The following is a 21,063-nucleotide window of genomic DNA, read 5'->3' as shown; positions in this document are numbered from 1 at the left end:
GTTTTGGAGGTGCTTCGCAAAACGAATTTGCTATGGGCTTGCTTCGCAAGACGAAAATGTCTTGCGATTCCTGGGGGGGGGGTTTTCCGCTCCTCACCCCCTTTTTCTAAGGCACTAAGCTGCTAATAGCCTTTTAGCAGCTAATCCGCTAATCCCTTAAGCCTTTAATAGCCGCTAATAGCCGCTAAACTGCTAATAGCGCTAATCCGCTAATGGGCTTGCTTCGCAAGACGAAGAAAACGCTAGACGAAGAGACTCGCGGAACGGATTCTTTTCGTCTTGCGAGGCACCACTGTACTCTAGTTCCTACACACTTCCCACTCTTATTTCTACCCTCCATCCAGCCAAGCAATGGGCACCATCAAAGGCACATTTCTGCCAGGTAAAAACTCTCAGAGAGCACAGCTACAACTCCCAGAGCGGTTTACCAATCAATCCTTCCCCCCAGGGAACTCTAGGAATTGTAGTTTGGTGAAGGGGAATAGAGGCCTGCCTCCTAATGACTCTCAGCACCCTTAACAAACTACACTTCCCAGGATTCTTTGGGGGGATCCAGAGTGGCATGCTACTGCTTTAAATGTATAGTTTGGCAGGGAGTCTTGTTTCCTCAAACTATGTTTGCAGTCTTCCATTGTAAATTGGCATGAGCCAACACACTTAAAAGGGAGCAGGATGTTTGTGTCACAGCCTGTGTATTTCCTGTTTCACAGGATGTTTCTGTTGTGTCTTTGTTTTCGTTTCTCTCTCTGTGCCGGAACACTGAAGCAGGCAGTCATGTTTTTCTTTGTTCTGATCAACGCAGAAATAAACTTGTAAATAATGCTCTCCTGAGTGCATCTTTCGCTGTGCATTATCTGCTGATAGAGCCTGCATCGGCTCTGGAATGTGGCAAGCTATTTCTGGAGCTCGTGTCGCTAATTGCTGATATTGCGTGTCTACGGGAGAGCGATGGACGTCCGGAGACGACGTGGAGTCATGATGGACTTTGTCTCCCTGGCAGTATCCCAACACATTTCTGCCAGGTAAAAACTCTCAGAGAGCACAGCTACAACTCCCAGAGCGGTTTACCAATCAATCCTTCACCCCAGGGAACTCTAGGAATTGTAGTTTGGTGAAGGGGAATAGAGACCTGCCTCCTAATGACTCTCAGCACCCTTAACAAACTACACTTCCCAGGATTCTTTGGGGGGATCCAGAGTGGCATGCTACTGCTTTAAATGTATAGTTTGGACAGGGAGTCTTGTTTCCTCAAACTATGTTTGCAGCCTTCCATTGTAAATTGGCATGAGCCAACACACTTACAACAAAGTTTAGTCGAATAGACACAAGGTTGTTGTTGTTTTTCCAATGCCCCACGGCAAAGGGCAATTTATACAGAACTTTTGTCAAGTGCAGAATGCTGTCTGTAAGCAAAATGCCTTCACCCACTCCTAGGAATTGAAAAAAAAACAACCCTGCTTGTTTTTAAGGAAAAGTGCTTGCCAGATTTAATCTCCTTAACCCTTGTTTACCCGGGCATTTAAAAGACACTGTGCCTGGCACCTTTAAATTATTGGCCGTGAGGGTAATAACTGTTTTTAGATGTTTAAAGCATGCTTCTGTTTTCTTCTTTAAACTTTTTGTGTGTGAGGTTGCCCTTAAGGGCTCCTCTGAGTGGAAGGGCGAGATATCAATTAAATAACGTAATTAATAAACAATACAAAACAATTAACGTGGCCATTGCTATTGTGAGATATAAAGCTCTTTAAAGAGACATTTCTCCTCCACCCCTGCATTTCTGCAATTTAATCTTGGATTTATTCAAGAGCAGATCTTTAAACCTTGCCAAGTGCCATTTCAGTCCTTACCGAAGTCTGAAATGGTGCCTCTGGGCCATACAATAATACTGGAAGGGCTCATGGTCCTTCAAGAATGTACAGACGTTCCTTTATTCTGAAGACATGTCGTCAGCAGACCACTTAGGGCTCTGTACAATTACTACTGTGGTTTCTCTGGCTGCTGCTGCTGAGCAGGCATTATGCTCAATAAATTCAGGGTCCTGTGGAACATCAGTGAGGTCAAGCTGGTATCGCCAGTGGCTGTGTCAATAACAGCCATTGTATATCTTTGCCAAGTCCTAACCACTTCCTCCAAGATGCATCTCCAAGATCCTCCCATATCTTTCTCGGCCAGCTGCTAAAACCCTCACACATTACATTCTGGTTCTCCCTCTTAAAAACGCAAGAACAGCCCTGCTGCATCAGCCCAGTAGCCCATCTATTTCAGCCCCTTGTTCTCACAGTGACTAACCAGATTCCAACTGGAAGCTCCAAAGCAGTGCAACAGCATTTTCTGCACTTGTGATTCTAAGCAACAGGCATTCAAAGGAATTTTTCCTCCAACAGTGGGAGGAGAGCACTTTTTCTGCACCCTACAATCTTCCAGCCAGATGTTGTTCTCCGCAGGGCTAGAAAGATGGTATTTGGGTGTGGAGGCAGCTGGCTTGCCTGGAAGGTCAGTATGGTGTGAGTCGTGCTTTCCCCCCCAAGAAAAATAGGTGCCGGAACTCACCATAAAGTTGTTACAGCAAGTGGCTGGATGACTCGGGGCAGCTCAGTTTGGCAACTACCTGCAGAGGGGCTAAAACTATGGCAAGCTGTCTCCCTAGCTGGTTTGGGGGTTGCTCCTGGTTCGGGTGCAGGTCAAATAAATGCACCCCTGTCTCCCTCATTCTGTTAGATTCAGACAGAGGCAAGGGCAACTCGGAAGGGCCTTTGTACAAACGTGTGTGCGCGCAACAGTAGAGGCTTGGCTGCAAAGCTTATAGCTCGCCATTGCTACAAGGGGGATAGATTGAAGAAAAGGAAATATGAATGGGCCCTGCCCCATAGCTTGACCAATCATGGCTAGCTAGGAGCTAGGTGCAGTCATAGATCTTAAAAAAAGGGTAGACTCGCACATGCTGGCCAGCTTCCATTTTGACTTGAAATGTTCGCTGTGGGCTTCTTGGGAGTACACAAAGGCACAAAGAGGGAAGGCGGAGTGCCGGCTCGCAATGGTGTCCACTTGAGAGGTGCCAGAACTGAAATACAGCGTGCTCCAACTGAAAAAAAGCACTGGGTGTGATGGCTTCAGTGCAGCACTCAAAGATCCACAAGCTCATTCACCAGCTGGCCACTCTCAAGTGCTCATTTTGCTCTTGTGGGAGCGCAAAATAGAGCTGAGCCCCTGTCTTTCTTCTGTGCCTGGAGAAACGTGTGCATGCTCTGCGGTGCCAGACTGACTCCAGAAGCACAGAAGGGCTCTCCTTGATAATGCATTGAATAATTGAAGCAATGTGAGAGTGGCCAAGCGCAGAGCTTTCCAAACTTTTCACGTTGGTAGCATGCTTTTTAGACATGCATCATTTCACAACACAGTAATTCAGTTTTACTAGCAAACCAGAGGTTAAACTAGAATCATAGAATCATAGAGTTGGAAGAGACCACAAGGGCCATCGAGTCCAACCCCCTGCCAAGCAGGAAACACCATCAGAGCACTCCTGACATATGGTTGTCAAGCCTCTGCTTAAAGACCTCCAAAGAAGGAGACTCCACCACACTCCTTGGCAGCAGATTCCACTGTCGAACAGCTCTTACTGTCAGGAAGTTCTTCCTAATGTTTAGGTGGAATCCTCTTTCTTGTAGTTTGGATCCATTGCTCCGTGTCCGCTTCTCTGGAGCAGCAGAAAACAGCCTTTCTCCCTCCTCTATGTGACATCCTTTTATATATTTGAACATGGCTATCATATCACCCCTTAACCTCCTCTTCTCCAGGCTAAACATGCCCAGGCTAAACTAACCCCTTTCCAGTCTCAGCATCATGCCCCCTCCTGTTGCAGGGGTCCTTGAGGGAGCAAACTTTGTCAGGACACCAAAGGTGATCCAATATTTGTTGATTCCTGCCTAGAATTTGAGACCAGAGAGACATGGATTCAGATCTCTGTTCAGCTGTGAGGCTCTCATCATGTGACCTTGGGTTAGTCATGGATATGGAATTCATGATTGCACTTCAACTCCAAACAAGGCTGACTGGATTTCTAACAACCATCAACCTTGACCATTGGCCATGGTGGCTCATGATGGAGTCCAACGACCTCTGGAGGGCCACAGGTTTCTCCTCCCTGCTCTAAGTCTTACCTACCTCACAGGGTTACCCAGAAACTACAACGAATTCAGAATGCGGCAGCCAGACTGGTGACTGGGAGTGGCAGCCGAGACCATATAACACCGGTCTTGAAAGACCTACATTGGCTCCCAGTACGTCTCCGAAGACAATTCAAAGTGTTGGTGCTGACCTTTAAAGCCCTAATCGGCCTTGGTCCAGTATACCTGAAGGAGTGTCTCCACCCCCATCATTCTGCCCGGACACTGAGGTCCAGTGCCAAGGGCCTTCTGGCGGTTCCCTCGCTGAGAGAAGCCATGTTACAGGGAACCAGGCAGAGGGCCTTCTCGGTAGCGGCACCCGCACTGTGGAACGCCCTCCCACCGGATGTCAAAGAGAAAAACAACTATCAGACTTTTTGAAGACATCTGAAGGCAGCCCTGTTTAGAGAAGCTTTTGATGTTTGACAGTCTATTGTATTTTAATATTTTGTTGGAAGCCGCCCAGAGTGGCTGGGGAAACCCAGCCAGATGGGTGGGGTATAAATAAATTATTATTATTATTATTAGGGTTGTTGTAAAGATAAAAAAAAAGGGCAAGGAAGACTACATGTCTGTGTTTTCCTGTGGGTTTCAGTTTTTATGTTAATTTGACACTGTGGTTTTAAGATGGATTTATCTGGCTCTCGCGTACAGTGCTTTCAGAGCAGCAGCAAGGACAGGACTGAGGGAGGGGAATTGTATCTATTTATAAAAGTGCTTCTATCACACCTTTCTGCTGAATAGCACCCAAGGTGCAAAAAAAATTACATAAACAAGCCAAATGCCTGGAAGAAGGGCCATAGGTCAGTGGAAGAGCATCTTCTTTGCATGCAGAAGGCCTCAGGTTCAACTCCCAGCCTCTCTAGGCAAGGCTGGAAATGCCCCCCCCCCCTGAAACCCTGGAGGACCCCTGCCAGCCATACTGTGGCTCCAATCGCACCAGAAATTTAAAGCACCATCGTATCACTTGGTGATAACAGTCATGGCTTCCAGTGGCGTAGCGTGGGTTGTCAGCACCCGGAGCAAGGCAAGTAATTTGCATCCCCTAACCCGGGGCAAGGCAAGTAATTTGCGCCCCTCCCCCCCGCTGCACTGTCCCTCCCCCAGATAGTCCCTCACTCTCTCTCCGCACCGCACCGCACGCCTGGCACCCTCCCCTCCACAGTGGGCGGCGACCCGGCGGCTCGGATCGGATTCGCACAGCGAGCACTGCAGTGAGAGAGAGTGAGTGAGCCAGGTAGGGGCAGAGAGCTGCGAGTGCGAGCGCCCCCGCCAGATGTTGCGCCCGGTGCGGCCGGCACCCCCTGCACCCCCCACACTACGCCACTGATGGCTTCCCCCAAAGAATTCTGGGAGCAGGGCCGTCGTTAGCAGATGTGGCGCCGGGGTGCAAATATCCACTCAGCGCCCCCAAATTACCATGGATAGTGGGGGGGGCGACGAAGCTGCGCACTGCCAGCCATGGGGGGGGGCACGCAACTCTCCATGCCGCTGCGGGAGAGCAATCCCCGCGGAGGCTTGGGAGGCAAACTGCACATCCGCTAGCCATATAATTCCAACAAAATATTCCAACAAAATATTAATATTCCAAATATTAATATTCCAACAAAATATTAATATTCCAAATATTAATATTCCAACAAAATATTAAAATACAATAGACTGTCAAACATTAAAAGCTTCCCTAAACAGGGCTGCCTTCAGATGTCTTCTAAAAGTCAGATAGTTGTTTATTTCCTTGAGATCTGGTGGGAGGAGGTTCCACAAGGTGGGTGCCACTACCAAGAAGACCCTCTGCCTGGTTCCCTGTAACATGGCTTCTTACAGCGAGGGAACCGCCAGCAGGCCCTCGGCGCTGGACCTCAGTGTCTGGGCAGAACGATGGGGGTGGAAACGCTCCTTCAGGTATACTGGTCAAGGCCGTTTAGGGCTTTATAGGTTAGCACCTACACTTTGAGGCTTGGGAGGCAAGCTGCACGCCCGCCAGCCATATGTTTGACAGGGCGCAGCTGCCGGGCATGCAGGGAAAGGGGAGGCAGCCGGCAAAGCTGCGCAGCTCCCCCACTTGCTGGGGCGCCCCTGACAGGCTGGCGCCCTGGCGCAACGCACCACTAAGCTGTATGGGAAAGTATAAGCTCTGTCTGGGAGTATAGCTTATGAAGGCTGTTGAGAGTTGTTATAATAACACTACTACTACTACTACTACTAATAAATTTTATTTATACCCCGCCCTCCCCAGCCAAGACCAGGCTCAGAGTGGCTAACACCAGATATAAAACGATTGAAATACAACTTTAAAAACAAGATTAAAATACAACATTAAAATGCAGCCTCATTTCAGCAGAAACTCAACAAAATTGGGGGGGATAGTTAGCCTTCACCAAGGCTAACTATCCAGACTGGTCCTACATGGGCGAGAAAAAAGCCAGGGAAGTCCCCAAGTAGGAGTTCCATCACAGAAGGAAAAAGGAAAAAAGAAAGAGGAGGAGGGGATCAAGTTAATTCCAAGCCAAAGGCCAGGTGGAACAACTCTATCTTACAGGCCCTGCGGAAAGAAATCAGATCCTGCAGGGCCCTGGTCTCATGAGACAGAGCGTTCCACCAGAGCTCTGGTTGAGGCTAATCTAACTTCCTTAGGGCCCGGGACCACTAGGGTGTTGCTATTTTGCAGTTTGTAACCTGAAGCGTTTGTGACCTGAGGCGTTTGTAACTCGAGGTACCACTGCGCTGACAAGAGTGGCTGGGGCAACCCAGCGAGATGGGCAGGGTATAAATAAAATAATAATAATAATAATAATAATAATAATAATAATAATAATAATAATATGGGTGGGTCTAGATGTTCCTGTGCACAGCTCTAAACCAAATATATTAATACCTGCCTGCAAGCTTAATTCCAGACTTTTAATTGGGGGGTGTTGTTGTTATGTAATGTTGGCTGTGACTCACTGGAGCTTGGAGAAATGTAAAAATAGATGAAACGTTGAGAGATATAAGTTTATAAGTTATCGAGAGCTCGCCTGGCTGTGAAAGTGATATGCACAATAACGGCTAATTTTAAGATGAATGTAGCCTGCTTTATTAATAGCAAAATTCCAAGATGATTTCAGAACTTAGGCTTTTGATGAATGGAAGAACAAGGGAGGAGAGGGGAGGGGGCTATTTTAAGACTTGGTTTTCCAAACTGGGACATTGGTACATTGTTTATTTATTTATTTCCCTGTTTACAGCTGGAATATATACTTCTGCATCCCAGGTAAAAGAACAAAACTCTGCTGCTACCACAACATGAAATCCTGGAGCTCCTGGGCTTCAAAGCCTCTCCTTTTTGTAAAAAAAAAAAAAAGGGACTACATTGCTGAAGCTAATCAGGTCTGGATCTGGGCAGTGTACTACACCTCCCATTATTCCACTGGCCATGATGGCTGAGGCTGATGGGAGTTGTAGTCCAACAATGTCTGAAGGGCACCCGAGTGGCTACCTCTGCCTTATGCACCCAGGCTAGAGTTTCATTCAGGGTGCAGCAATTGGGAGTTCCCTGAAATATTTAATAAAAAATAATGTTCTATAAAGAAGACAAGGGACCTGTGTCTCAAGGTGGTGATGGACTAGCACAGAAGCTCACAGGATGAGTCCACAGCTCCCTCAAATATTTTACCGGGGGGGCGGGGGGAGCAAAGGGACCTCGGCCCCCACGGCTCTGTCTCATACACAATACTGTCAATTCCAACAATGCCCCAATGAAATGGATAAATGAATGCTCTAATTTGATACCAACAGATATCAATATACAGTTGTACCTTGGAAGCTGAAAAGCTTAGTTCCCGAACGTTTTGGCTCCCGAATGTCGCAATCCAGGAAATAACTGTTTCGGTTTGCAAATGTCTGATGGGGCTTCTGATTGGCGACAGGAGCTTCCTGCAGCCAATCAGAAGAAGCGCTTCGGTTTTCGAACGTTTTGCAAGTCAAACGGACTTCCGGAACGAATTCCGTTTGAATTCCGAGGTATGACTGTACAGATATAGACACACATACACATATACACATTTATAGAATTAGGTTCTTAATTTACCATCTGCTTCCTAATTTGTATTGGAAGATAGGAAGAATTCAGCAACCTTATCTGGGACATAAATAGTCGTCAGTTAAATAGAAAGATATCAGTTTCAGTGGTTTTTCTAGGTTCTTATTAAAGGAAGAATCAGCCTCTGTTGTCTGTAACTGTAGTGTTAACGGACATAGCCAATAGATTCTATATCTCCATTTCCACAAGGACACAGAGCCTTCTTTGTGCATTACTGTACTTGCATGTGAAGAAATAAGTGTGGAGTTTGGGGGCTGCACCTTTACCACTGTCCCCCCAAAGCCACACTCCTCCTCCTCCTCCTTTTCCTGCTATCGTGTGAAAGAGAGCACCTGCAATGGGCAGCTTTCTCTATGCTCCCCTGTGATTTAGAGCCCTTGCCAATTGCATCCACGCATAGAGAAGACTCCCTGTTGCAGAGCCTATCCTGAACATGGCCAGCAAAGGTGTGGACCCGGCCGGCCCTACTGTTTACCGTCAACATGGTCAAGATAATATCTGCAGGCAGGAGATGCATGGAGACAATTTTATGCATAGAGTGTGACTTTTGGAATGGGGCTAAAATGCACAGCTGTGATCTCCATTCAGCATGCTTAGCATCTACTCGGGAGTAATGTGTGAAGATTGTTGTAGTCATGGCCATGAGGCAGACTGAGGCAGCTGCCTCAAGCGGTAGAATCCAAAGGGCACCTCCATGGCCACCAGCAGAAGCAGAGAGAAGTAGATGCAGCCGCAATGGGCTTCATTTACCAGGTCACATGAGATCTCTGGAGGCCTCCATGCAATCTTGCTGGAACCCGGAAGCTGCATCTATGTGACCCCGGGTAAGTGAGGCTCTGGTGGCTGCAAGGGTAGTGGGCGGTAGCTTCCCGTTTCACCTCAGGCGGCAAAATGGGATGGATGGCCCCTGGCTATAGTCATTCACTAAGCAGAAACTTATTCAACCAGCTAGTTAGGAGAGCAGAGGCCAGTACAGTGGTGCCCCGCAAGACGAATGCCTCGCAAGCCGGAAAACCCGCTAGACGAAAGGGTTTTCCGTTTTGGAGGTGCTTCGCAGGACGAATTTCTCTATGGGCTTGCTTCGCAAGACGAAAATGTCTTGCGATTCCTGGGGTTTTTTTTCCGCTCCCCACCCCCTTTTTCTAAGGCACTAAGCTGCTAATAGCCTTTTAGCAGCTAATCCGCTAATCCCTTAAGCCTTTAATAGCCGCTAATAGCCGCTAAACCGCTAATAGCGCTAATCTGCTAAGCCGCTAATGGGCTTGCTTCGCAAGACGAAAAAACCGCAAGACGAAGAGACTCACGGAACGGATTCTTTTCGTCTTGCGAGGCACCACTGTACAGTTATACCTTGGGTTACAGACCCTTCAGGTTGCTTTTTTTGGGTTACGGACACGCCGAAACCGGTTAATTCCGGGTTTCGGCAGTCGCACATGTGCAGAAGCGCTAAATCGTGCTTTGCGCATGTGCAGAAGCGCAGAAGCGCAACCCACGCATGTGCAGTCGCGGCGAACATGCCTCCCTCACGGATCATGTTCGCAACCAGAGTGTCCACTGTACTTAAAACATCTGAGGGAAGCAGGGTGGCTCAGGGGGAGCAAGGGGAGCCACACAGTTCTACCATCCATCATCTTGCCCCCACAACATCTGCAACCTGAAGCCATTGCTTTGAACTACATAACGGCAGGGCTGGCCCTGCATTTAAATGCATATGTTCATTGCTCAGTTCATGTACGGAAAACAGATGAGTCAACTGGCCTCCTGTTCAGTTTCCAGTGATTTAATACTATGACTGCACATGCTGTGAGAATTTTATCTATATGCTACAAAAACTCTGAGCCTGCACAGTTATTGGGCATTGTGTCATATTACCCCCCTCCGTCTTTCTTTGGAGCTGAATATTACGTCTGAGTATGAATATATTTATGCTGCACTTTTAGTATGCAAGAACTGAACACAAACAAATTTGATTAGCCCCAAATTGTGATGCTTGAAAGTAGTCACTGGAGTGTAGATTTTTTAAAACTGAAGCAACATGCTGCTCATTTTTGGCTCTATGTATAGGTGTTTATTTTGTTTTTGTTTTGTTTCTGTAATGTGAGGAAATTGCAATGTTTATCTGCTGGAAAGATCTCAAAAGAAGTTGCTTGTCTGTAAATACATTTGCTAGATTTACAGTCCTATTAAAACATGGCCTTTATCTAAAATTACTTTCTTTACGCTGGTACATACAAATAATGGGAGCATAGCTTTAAATCATACACCACAGGAAGCTGCGGCAATATTTGCTTAGGCAACACAAAAAAACGCCAGCAGATGGATGTAACACACACACACAAACACACACACACACACACACACACACACAGAGAGAGGCCCTTGCCTTCAATGAAACAACATTTGTAGTGGCTCATTTTCCAGTTCTATATGTATCTGACTCAATGTCAAAAGAAATACCTGCTTTCTTTTTTTTAATATAAGCACCATTATAGCACCATATTTATTCAAGGGAATTTCACAGTCATGGGCTATGAATCCATTTTGTTTCAACAAACCACAGTTACAATTAGCTACAGCTTAGGGTTCAGGTGTGACACTAAACTGTGGTTATTGAAAAATGGGAGCAAAATCTGATTTCCTTGTGGCCACACTGGAGGAGGAGGAGAGGAGAGGAACTGTTTGTTATGACCTCCAAGCTGGTACATAGTGTAACAAATTGGAGAGGCAATCCTTTTTAAATGTTCTTAGTTATTTCCACCGCTGGATCTTCAGATAGCTCTTGATTTAAAAAAAACAAAACAAAAACCAAACAGTTCAAATCTCTGCTCAGCTATGAAGCTCACAAATGACCTTGGGTCTGAATCTCTGAGAACAAAATAGGTTGGAAAGAGGGAGAGAGAACCCACAGCAGTGCTTTAAGCTCCTAGAAGAGAGGCGGGGCAATTAAAAGTAATTAAAAGGAAGAAGAAATAACTGCAGTTTGCGATTAAATAGTGCGCTGCTTTAGTTACCTCTGGTAGTCTAGCTTCTTTTAAAAAACGAAATCTCAGTGGCACCCTTGCAGGCTTGGCAACTCTGGGTAAATGGAATTACAGCCCCGTGTATAACTGTACAGTTTTCATGTGTGTCGGGGAGTTTCTGAAACTCCACAGCCCCACAATACTAGGGCATCTTTCTTTTGGCTGTAAATGTTTTTCATTATTATTATTATTATTATTATTATTATTATTTATACCCCCCACCCATCTGGCTGGGTTTCCCTAGCCACTCTGGGCGGCTCCCAACAAAATATAAAAAACACGATAAAACATCAAACATTAAAAACTTCCCTAAACAGGGCTGCCTTCAGATGTCTTCTAAAAGTCAGATAGTTGTTTATCTCCTTGACATCTGATGGGAGGGCGTTCCACAGGGCAGGCACCACCACCGAGAAGGCCCACTGGCGGAGGAAGGTGAGTGCGGGGGTGCGGTGTGGTGCGTACCGGGTGTCAGCTGTGAGGGTGGGTGACATTGCCGCGCCACCCCCCGCTCACTGCACGGTGCCCCCGGATGCTCACTGGACGGGCAGCACCCCCAGACGCTTGCTGCATGGGCGGTAGGCCACTAGGGACGCTCGCCGTGTGGCCAGCTAGCCCCGTCCCCACACCGCTCCAGGTGCTGGGACAGGTAGCTCCGCCCCTGAGAGGGCCCTCTGCCTGGTTCCCTGTAATCTCACTTCTCGCAGTGAGGGAAGGTGGAGATGCTCCTTCACTCATTCTTTCGGTTTAAACTGTCTTGAACACTGGCCAAACACACTGACCAAACCAATTCATGGAATCACAGAATTGTAGCGAATGTCCTCGTTCTCTCAATATGTTAAAACAATACTGTGCTTCAGAAATAATCAGACAAGTGGGGGGATATATTAAGACAGCTATTCTTGCTCTGAGGGAGCTTGTAGCTAGGTTTACACTCTTGGAACATCCTGCTTTTAAGAGCTCTGAGGGGTGTTTTTTTTTTGTGGGGGAGGGCTTCTGCTTGCATAGTGTTCTGCCATCAGTTTTGCATAAAGATGTGTTTCCCAGAGGGTTTACAGAGCTCACACACAGTCACTTCTAGTTAGTTTTGAAAGGCTGGCATAGGTCACTCGCTAGAAGATGAAACTATGATGCAATATCCATGTAGACAGTTGCTGCTGGGAGCAATCGGGACGAGACGCGCTGTCACATGGTACTTTGCAAGGCTTTGACTAACACGTAATTAAGAGAGAGAAAACCAATCAGCTTGCAGGGCCAGCCCTACCGTTAGGTATATGGCAGGCAAGCAGCTTAGGCCATAGGTGCTGGGGAGCAAGGAGTAACAGCAATGCGTGAGGGCGACAGAGCTGGGTGTACCATTTGGCCTGCTGTGCTAAGCCAGGTGTGGGGAATCTCTAGGCCATCCAGATGTTGCTGAGCTACAACTCCCATCAGCCCCAGAAAATATGGCCACTTGCATAAATAACGGCTGGAGGAAAGAGAGTTGCCTGAATCACTTTGCCGCAGTTGTTGTTCTTTAGTCATTTAGTTGTGTCCGACTCTTTGTGACCCCATGGACCAGAGCATGCCAGGCACTCCTGTCTTCCACTGCCTCCTGCAGTTTGGTCAAACTCATGTTAATAGCTTCAAGAACACTGTCCAACCATCTCGTCCTCTGTCGTCCCCTTCTCCTTGTGGCCTCCATCTTTCCCAGCATCAGGGTCTTTTCCAGGGAGTCTTCTCTTCTCATGAGGAGGCCAAAGTATTGGAGCCTCAGCTTCATAATCTGTCCTTCCAGTGAGCACTCAGGGCTGATTTCCTTAAGTATGGAGAGGTTTGACCTTCTTGCAGTCCATGGGACTCTCAAGAGTCTCCTCCAGCACCATAATTCAAAAGCATCCATTCTTCGGTGATCAGCCTTCTTTATGGTCCAGCTTTCACTTCCATGCATCACTACTGGGAAAACCATAGCTTTTACTATATGGACCTTTGTTGGCAAGGTGATGTCTCTACTTTTTAAGATGCTGTCTAGTGCTCACCAAAACCATCACCGGAAGCACGAAGCAAAGGAAAAATTGTATGTGCATAAGCAAAGGCTGTTCATAAGATAAATTACACCACAGTTTTATAGCCTCAGAAAGCCAATTTGAGTATCTGCTCCTATTGGCATGCTTTCTCCAAGCCCTGCTGCACCCACCATAGTCTGAAATAAGAGCCAACCTGATGCCATTGCTTATGTCCAACAGCAAAGAGGAAGGCTTAGTGGGAAACCTTGCAACTATTCATTCCATATAAATATATGTGTACACACACACATGCACACATATAGTGAAGCTATTTCCAGAAGCTTGGCACAGATGCGACAAAACTGGACAGCTTGGGAGTAAATTTATCCAAGGAAAAAAACTTTCCAGAAGCTTTCAAGCAAATGAAACATAAGGACAGAGCGAAAGTCAATCTCTAGCATATTCCAGACTTGAATAGGACGAGATGGGTTAAAAAAATTCTTGCAGACCCGCTGGCTCTTGCCAGCTCTTCCTAGCTAAAGATGGATCCTTTCAAGGCTACTTCGCCAATACAACAACAGATGGCGGAGCAAACTATTATTTGCTGCATGTGTTACAGTTGTCCTACACCAGATCAGTCCCAGGGTCTGAGGGCACCTTGTTGAAGCTAAGTGGGTTCAGCTGTGGTCAGAATTTGGATGGGAGACCACGACAAAACCCCATATTATTGGATTGGGATCGATGATGGGAGACAGGTGGGGATTAAGGGTGTCTTTCGAGTGGCAGCGCATAGACTTTGGAAGAAAAAATGTCTTCAGTTGTTTCTGGATAGTGCAGATAGTAAGCATCTATCTCGACGGGAATGCTGTTCCATGGAACAAGAGCAGGCACACTGAAGGCCCCGCTCCAAGTAAATTTGGGTGGTTGGGATTAATTCACCTTCAACCAATCCTGGAGGGAGGAGCAAGTAGGTAGAAACAGTCAACTCTGCTGGTTTCAATGCCTCTACCATTAGGCAGAGTGAAATGGCTGCCTCAGGCTGCTAAATCTGAGTGTCATGAAAAGACCACCAATTAGTCTTTATTATTGGGGAGAAGGAGACACTTGTGAGCTTTACTTTTCCCCTTCATGCGACCTAAATTCAATCACTGGCCTTGGATAATGGGCCACATAGAAAGCACATGGCTTCCCCCGTATAATCCTGGGAACTGCCGCTGGTCAAGGGTGCTGGGAACTGTAGCTCCATGTGGTAAACTACAGATCCCAGGATTCTTTGGGGTGGGAAGCCATGTGCTTTAATGTGGATGCGAATAGACACACCTTGATTTGGCAGTGGGGGACGTTTGCTGCTCCACTTCAGGCGACAAAACCCTTTGCGCTGACGCTGCCTACCCCTTTCTACCCACAACAGCCAGTTCCTTGGAGACAGGATATAAAATGTGCCACCTTCATCCCCTTCTGAAGGAAGGTCTCAGAGGCAGGGATACACACATCCTGTCTCCCTTGTCAGCCCTCTGCTTCTCTGAAACCATCCAAGGGCGATAAAAGAGGCAGAAATGTCAAGGCTAATTACAGATCTAACATGCAAACTCACTTGTCAAAGACCCAGTTTAAGCTGCATCACGGAACAGTTACAACAGTGATGCAAATCGCCTTGCATACATCCTCATCCTAATGTGTTTCCTCTCCTCCACCACAAACACAAGAGTTGTTGTTGTTCTAAAGCACCATCTAGTTCTAAAGCGGTGTGTTCTTGCCTTTTCTCCCTTTCTTTCTTTTTTAAATTAGCTCAGACTGTTTGCACTTCTGTCATTCCCTTTGGGAAAAACCCGATTCCACTGACTAATAACGCCTTCGCAGAAAATAAACTGGAGTGTGGGGAGGGGGGAGGTCACAAAGATTACAATGGAAAACACGCAAAGGAGATCTCAAGCCTTCTCTCTCTCCCTCTCTCTTTGAATCTCATGGAAGGTCAATGGAAAACGCGAGGTCAGCATAATTCTCTCGCCGGAACTGAGGCTGCAAAGAGAATCCAGTCAACCAGAAATAGGCAGAGAGCACGCAGCCGACTGGGCAGGGGAGTTCTTCTGGGATTAAAGAAAAAGGTGATGGAAGGGCAAGCCCTGGGTCATTGCTACCAGATAAGTCCCGGTCCTCAGCTCCCGGGTCTGAAGATGTGGCTCTGTCTTCTTCTGTCTTAGAGGACTTTGGTGTAGAAGACCTGACCCTTTTGTCCCGCCTTAACCTCAACCTTTCTGTGCATCCAGACATCTAGACCTCTCCTTGTCCTACAACCTGATTGAGCCTTGCTGCAATGCAGAGCAGGAAGAAACTCGGATATATAAGCTAATCACCAAATGGCACCTTAAACCGGGATGATGGTCACCACAACAGAATGTCTAAGTGCCTTTCCCCCTTCCCCAGGAGAAGTTTTTTATTTTTTATTTCATTTTTATACCGCTTTCTATTTTAAAATCTCAAAGCGGTTTACAAAATATTAAAACATCAAATAAAAACAATCCAGAATAAAACAAATTCAAGCTTAAAATATTCCAGATCCTTCTCTAAGTGATATTTTGCTTTCCCCATATTTATATACCTATTTAAGTTTATACAGCTGCCCCATAGCAGAAGTAATCTAGGAAGGCAGCACAGTGTAGTGGTTAAAGTGTCAGACTAGGACCTGGGAGATCAGGGTCCCAATCCCCACTATGTCACTATGCTCACTGGGTGACCTTGGAGTCAGTCACAGCCTCTTAACCTGCCTCACTGAGTTTCCACAAGTTCATTGATTTTGGCTTGCAAATAGCCACTTGCCTGAAGGCAGGGTGGTGTAGTTAGAGTGTCAGCCTAGGACCTGGGAGATCAGGGTTCAAATTCCCACTCAGTCATGATGCTCATTGGGTGACCTTCCGCCAGTCACAACCTCATAGCCTACCTCACAGGGTCATTGTAGGGATTTTCTGAGGAGGGGGTGAACCATGTACCCCCTGGAGAAAATGGTGGGATATAAATGCAGAGAATAAGCTCTTCTTATGAGGATTCAGTAGATATGAAGACATTTCACCAAATGGATGCTGCCAGGATCACTGTAGCACAACAGTGAAATTTTACATATGTAAAGTGATATTATAATATCAGTTTGAGATGCCTTATGTCTTAATGAATTAAAAGTAACAATATAAGTAAATAATAATAAGTCAACAGCAGATTTGGGGTGAAAGCCAGTTAATTTTTTCAGTTCTTTAAATCCCATGTTCTGATTATTATATCTGCCCCACTCATCTTGTTCTACAGTGCCAGAGATGTAACTTGGCACACAAAATCTGCCAGCGCAGAATGAGATGAATTAATGTTTAAAGACAACAGCATTAGAGCATTAAATTTTCAAACAATGGCTCAGGGAAGACTCGTTCCAAGTCACACTGCTGTGTAAGACCTGTGTGTAAAAACAAAACAGCTGAGTCCAACAACTCAGCTTGATTCTTGGCATGAATGCAATGGCTATATGATGACAAGCCTTTATATTATTTTTAAGGGAAGGAGGAAATGGGTGAAAAGATGGGAGGAGATTCCTGCAGAGGAACCACTCTGGCAAAATAAACTTGCTCCTGCCATACAGGAAAAGGCACATGCATCTGTATAAACAGGTAACCAAATGATAAGGGATTTACTGCAGAGGGGAAATTATATTTTGCAACCTCAAGGCTACACTGCTATGCTGCTTTCTGCCTTGAGGGTAGACCTTAATGACTGTTCAAAAGCAGCAGCGGTTGCAAAAACACAGCCAGACTCCTCAAGAGGAAAGGTATCTCTGAGAACATCTTACCAATCCTCATTTATCTTGTGCGGGACCATATAATCTTCCAAGCTACTTATTGAGATTTAGGAAGCTCTAAGCAGCTGAAGCCCAGTATACCTAAGAAGCAATCTCCTTCCCCAGAAGACATTTTTAATGAGCCAAATCTCTGAGATTCTTCTGTATCTCATCTCTCTAGAAAAACAGGCCACTTTCTAGAACTGTCTCCAAATGTTCTCCACCATTTTTGTGTGTGTGTGGTGGTCACATTCCAACCCCTCTCCTGGTCAATTTAGCTCGGCTTCCCTTGTTCCCAGAGTGGCCAGTCAATGAAATCATAACAAACCAGAGCACCCTAGGTAAAGGGTAAAGGGACCCCTGACCATTAGGTCTAGTCGTGACCGACTCTGGGGTTGCGGCGCTCATCTCGCTTTAATGGCCGAGGGAGCCAGTGTGCAGCTTCCAGGTCATGTGGCCAGCATGACTAAGCTGCTTCTGGCGAACCAGGGCAGTGCACGGAAACGCCGTTTACCTTCCCGCCGGAGTGGTACCTATTTATCTACTTGCACTTTGATGTGCTTTCAAACTGCTAGGTTGGCAGGAGCAGGGACCGAGCAACGGGAGCTCACCCCGTCACAGGGATTCGAACTGGCAACCTTCTGATCAGCAAGTCCTAGGCTCTGTGGTTTAACCCACAACGCTACCCACATCCCAACCAGAGCACCCTATCCCTGTCCGAAAAAGAGACTGATCTTTAAAGACCAGGGTGGGGAGCCTGTGGCCTTCCAGATGTTCTTAGACTACAACTCCCAGCATTCCTAATCATTGGCCATGATTACATTCCCATTGTAATGAAGGTCTTGAATTTGCCAACCATTTGTAGTAGGCCCGAAAACAATTGACACTGAAGTTATCCAGAGCAGAGTTCCCCAATTATGAAACCCACAGAGTACAAAATGGTATTTCTTCCTGGGGAAGTGGTGGTGTTTCCCTCCCCCACCCCACCCCCAAATGAACAACACAACCTTCCTACTTTTATCACCTTAACATTTAAAATGATGGGGCAAGAAATAAGGCTTGTCAGAAGCCATACTGCAAGGCCTGAATGGAAAAAGGTCCATCTGGAGTCATAGAATCATAGAGTTGGAAGAGACCACAAGGGCCATCGAGTCCAACCCCCTGCCAAGCAGGAAACACCATCAGAACACTCCTGACATATGGTTGTCAAGCCTCTGCTTAAAGACCTCCAAAGAAGGAGACTCCACCACACTCCTTGGCAGCAAATTCCACTCTCGAACAGCTCTTACTGTCAGGAAGTTCTTCCTAAAGCCTTGCGATCATTGCCTTAATACGTAATTCAGAAGAGTTTAGAGCCCCAAAGAAACATTCTCTAAAGAGCAGGACGTTAAGGAAGAGGAAGCAAATCAGTGCTGACGAACTCTGCCAAATGCAGAAATGACTAATAATATCAATAACAAGCAATTGGTGTGAAGCATGGAACACAGCTGCTATGGGGTGGGGTTGTATTTTGTCACAGTGATTTCCGAAATATCCTTAAAGTTGGTATAAGAGGTGTTGGGCTCATCCATACCTTACCTTAATGTAGATTATGAACCCCTTCTGCCACTCCTCCAAGTACTGCTGCCCCACATTTTCTCCACCCTAAATCCAGAGATTCCCTATGCTTTGAAAATCTAAATAGGAAAACTACATTGTTTACATGATCATAATCCACATTAAGCCAAGGTATGGAGAGGCTCATTTATAGCCACTCAACATATTATAGAACTGCCCTTTTAAACACCTGCACAATTTTGTTTTGCTTTCAAAAATGTTTTATTTAGATATTGAAAGAAACCTGCAATATAGGAACAGTAACAACAGGGACCCACATGGGTCATTCCATGCCAATACTCGACCATGCTCTCACGATTCAGATTTTCTTCAACCACGGGATGCGGGTGGCGCTGTGGGTTAAAGCCTCAGCGCCTAGGGCTTGCCAATCGAAAGGTCGGCGGTTCGAATCCCCGTGGGGGGGTGCGCTCCCGTTGTTCGGTCCCAGCGCCTGCCAACCTAGCAGTTCGAAAGCACTCCCGGGTGCAAGTAGATAAATAGGGACCGCTTACTAGCGGGAAGATAAACGGCGTTTCCGTGTGCGGCTCTGGCTCACCAGAGCAGCGATGTCACGCTGGCCACGTGACCCGGAAGTGTCTTCGGACAGCGCTGGCCCCCGGCCTCTTTGAGTGAGATGGGCGCACAACCCTAGAGTCTGTCAAGACTGGCCCGTACGGGCAGGGGTACCTTTACCTTTACCTATGATACCTCAAATTAATTTTTAAAGATTTTTTGGTCCAAGAGAATTTTTGGAATTTTTGTGCGATTTAGGCTAATGCAATTTCTGCGTCAGTTTAAAAAAAACCTCCTGTTTCGCTTATTTTTCTACCAATTGAGCTATAAGGTATAAAAATGGTATTAAGTGCCACAGAAAAGGGTTACTGACCATTCAAAGTGATATTTTTGTCTGAGTTGTGAGAGCACATGGCACCAGGTGATTTGGCGTGGAGTGACCCACATAGCTGAGAAGTGACTGATAGTGACTATCCCACCGAATAATGAGTACTTGCCACTTGCAGCAGAAATAATCTAAGGCCTCATCTGCACAGTACACAAAAAGCACCACTTTAAACCATCATGGCTTCCCAAAAAAAATCCTGGGAAGTGTAGGTTGTTAGGGGTGAAGAGAGTTGTTAGGAGGCCCTGATTCCTCACAGAAACAAACAATTCCCAGGGTTCCCCAAGAAGAAGTACTGACTGTTAAACCTCATATTGCCTCCAGAACTTGTTACACTATGGAGGCAGGAGTGAACCGAAGAAGTACTGAGACAAATGGAAACAATCCCATGGTTTGTTCAATGCACGTTTGGAAGTTCAATCTATGCCATGCGTTGTAAACTATGGTTAGCTGAAACCACATTTGGACTCTGAACTGAGCCAAAGTCAACATCTGCCCAGGTTTTTAAAACTCTTCCTCATATTCTAAAGACTTTTTTGTGTGTGAATTAAGCCATTCTTAATTTGCTGTTGCTCTTTGCAATAATAAATAGTGACAAATAACTTGAGGTTATATTCTGAAGACAGCCTTCTTTGCTGCGAAGACTGGCTTGTGATGTTTGGATCTTCTTGTTGACAAAGCAACTCTCTAATTCAATTTAGAGAGCCTAACGTAATTACAAGTACTCCTAATTAGTTCAAAGAGAACAGCAACCATTGTAAGAACTTGTCCACCAGAAACTGGATTGAGATAGCAATTTCACTGTATTATAAGGGCAACCTAAGAGAGCAACAGAGATGCCTTGTCAGATTGAATCATATTTGAGCAGACACAATCCACATCCAACAAGCTGCACAGCCACACTTAGGAAAACGATCCATCATCACCAAATGATTCACTCAAAAAAAGAAGAAGAAGAAGAGGAGTTTGGATTTGATATCCCGCCTTTCACTCCCTTTAAGGAGTCTCAAAGCGGCTAACATTTTCCTTTCCCTTCCTCCCCCACAACAAACACTCTGTGAGGTGAGCGGGGCTGAGAGACTTCAAAGAAGTGTGACTGGCCCAAGGTCACCCAGCAGCTGCATGTGGAGGAGCGGGGAAGCGAACCCCGTTCCCCAGATTACGAGACTACCGCTCTTAACCACTACACCACACTGGCTCTGAGCCTGTGTGGATCAGATGTGCGGCCTGATCCTGCCATATTAAGATCTACAGATATACAACTCATCTCTAGGACAAGGGAGGGGTATCTTCACATAGCAGCCCATTGGAAAATTTAATGTAAGGTCATGGGAGTGGAGGCGGTCTTCAGCATCTTAAGTCTTTCTCAGGATGAAGGAGCAGAAATCTACAAAAATGAGTGTTCCTCCAGGCCAGCAACAGAAATTCAGCTTTAAGGGGCACCAGATTATTATTATCATATAACAAACTATTTATTATTTTGACAAAGTAATAATAAATAAA

At 46.1% G+C, this 21,063-nt stretch overlaps 3 protein-coding genes across 4 annotated transcripts in view; 1 reads left to right on the top strand and 2 right to left on the bottom strand.

Moving 5' to 3' along the window:
* ZDHHC8 (zDHHC palmitoyltransferase 8) overlaps positions 1-21,063 on the bottom strand; it is a 146,295-nt gene that overhangs the window by 111,606 nt on the left and 13,626 nt on the right. The gene's annotated exons all lie outside the window — the stretch shown is intronic.
* LOC310666851 (serine/threonine-protein phosphatase 2A activator-like) overlaps positions 1-21,063 on the bottom strand; it is a 50,988-nt gene that overhangs the window by 16,300 nt on the left and 13,625 nt on the right. The window contains exon 1 of one of the 2 annotated variants that reach the window (XM_083418361.1): positions 7,964-8,041. The exons of the other annotated variant lie outside the window; for it this stretch is intronic. The gene's annotated coding sequence lies outside the window, so the exon portion shown is untranslated. Of the gene's footprint in view, positions 1-7,963; positions 8,042-21,063 lie in introns of those variants that run through there. 2 annotated transcript variants of the gene reach the window in all.
* Positions 12,794-21,063, top strand: part of TRMT2A (tRNA methyltransferase 2 homolog A) — a 62,354-nt gene continuing 54,084 nt past the window's right edge. Inside the window, exon 1 of the mRNA XM_083418274.1 lies at positions 12,794-13,040. Within this exon, the coding sequence (XP_083274400.1) occupies positions 12,817-13,040 (224 nt within the window). The 5' untranslated portion in view covers positions 12,794-12,816. The remainder of the gene's footprint in view (positions 13,041-21,063) is intronic.

The sequence above is a fragment of the Podarcis tiliguerta genome (genome assembly GCF_965153285.1).
Source record: "Podarcis tiliguerta genome assembly, chromosome: 16".
In the NCBI taxonomy this organism is placed as follows: domain Eukaryota; kingdom Metazoa; phylum Chordata; class Lepidosauria; order Squamata; family Lacertidae; genus Podarcis; species Podarcis tiliguerta.
This window is presented reverse-complemented; position numbering and strand designations above follow the sequence as displayed.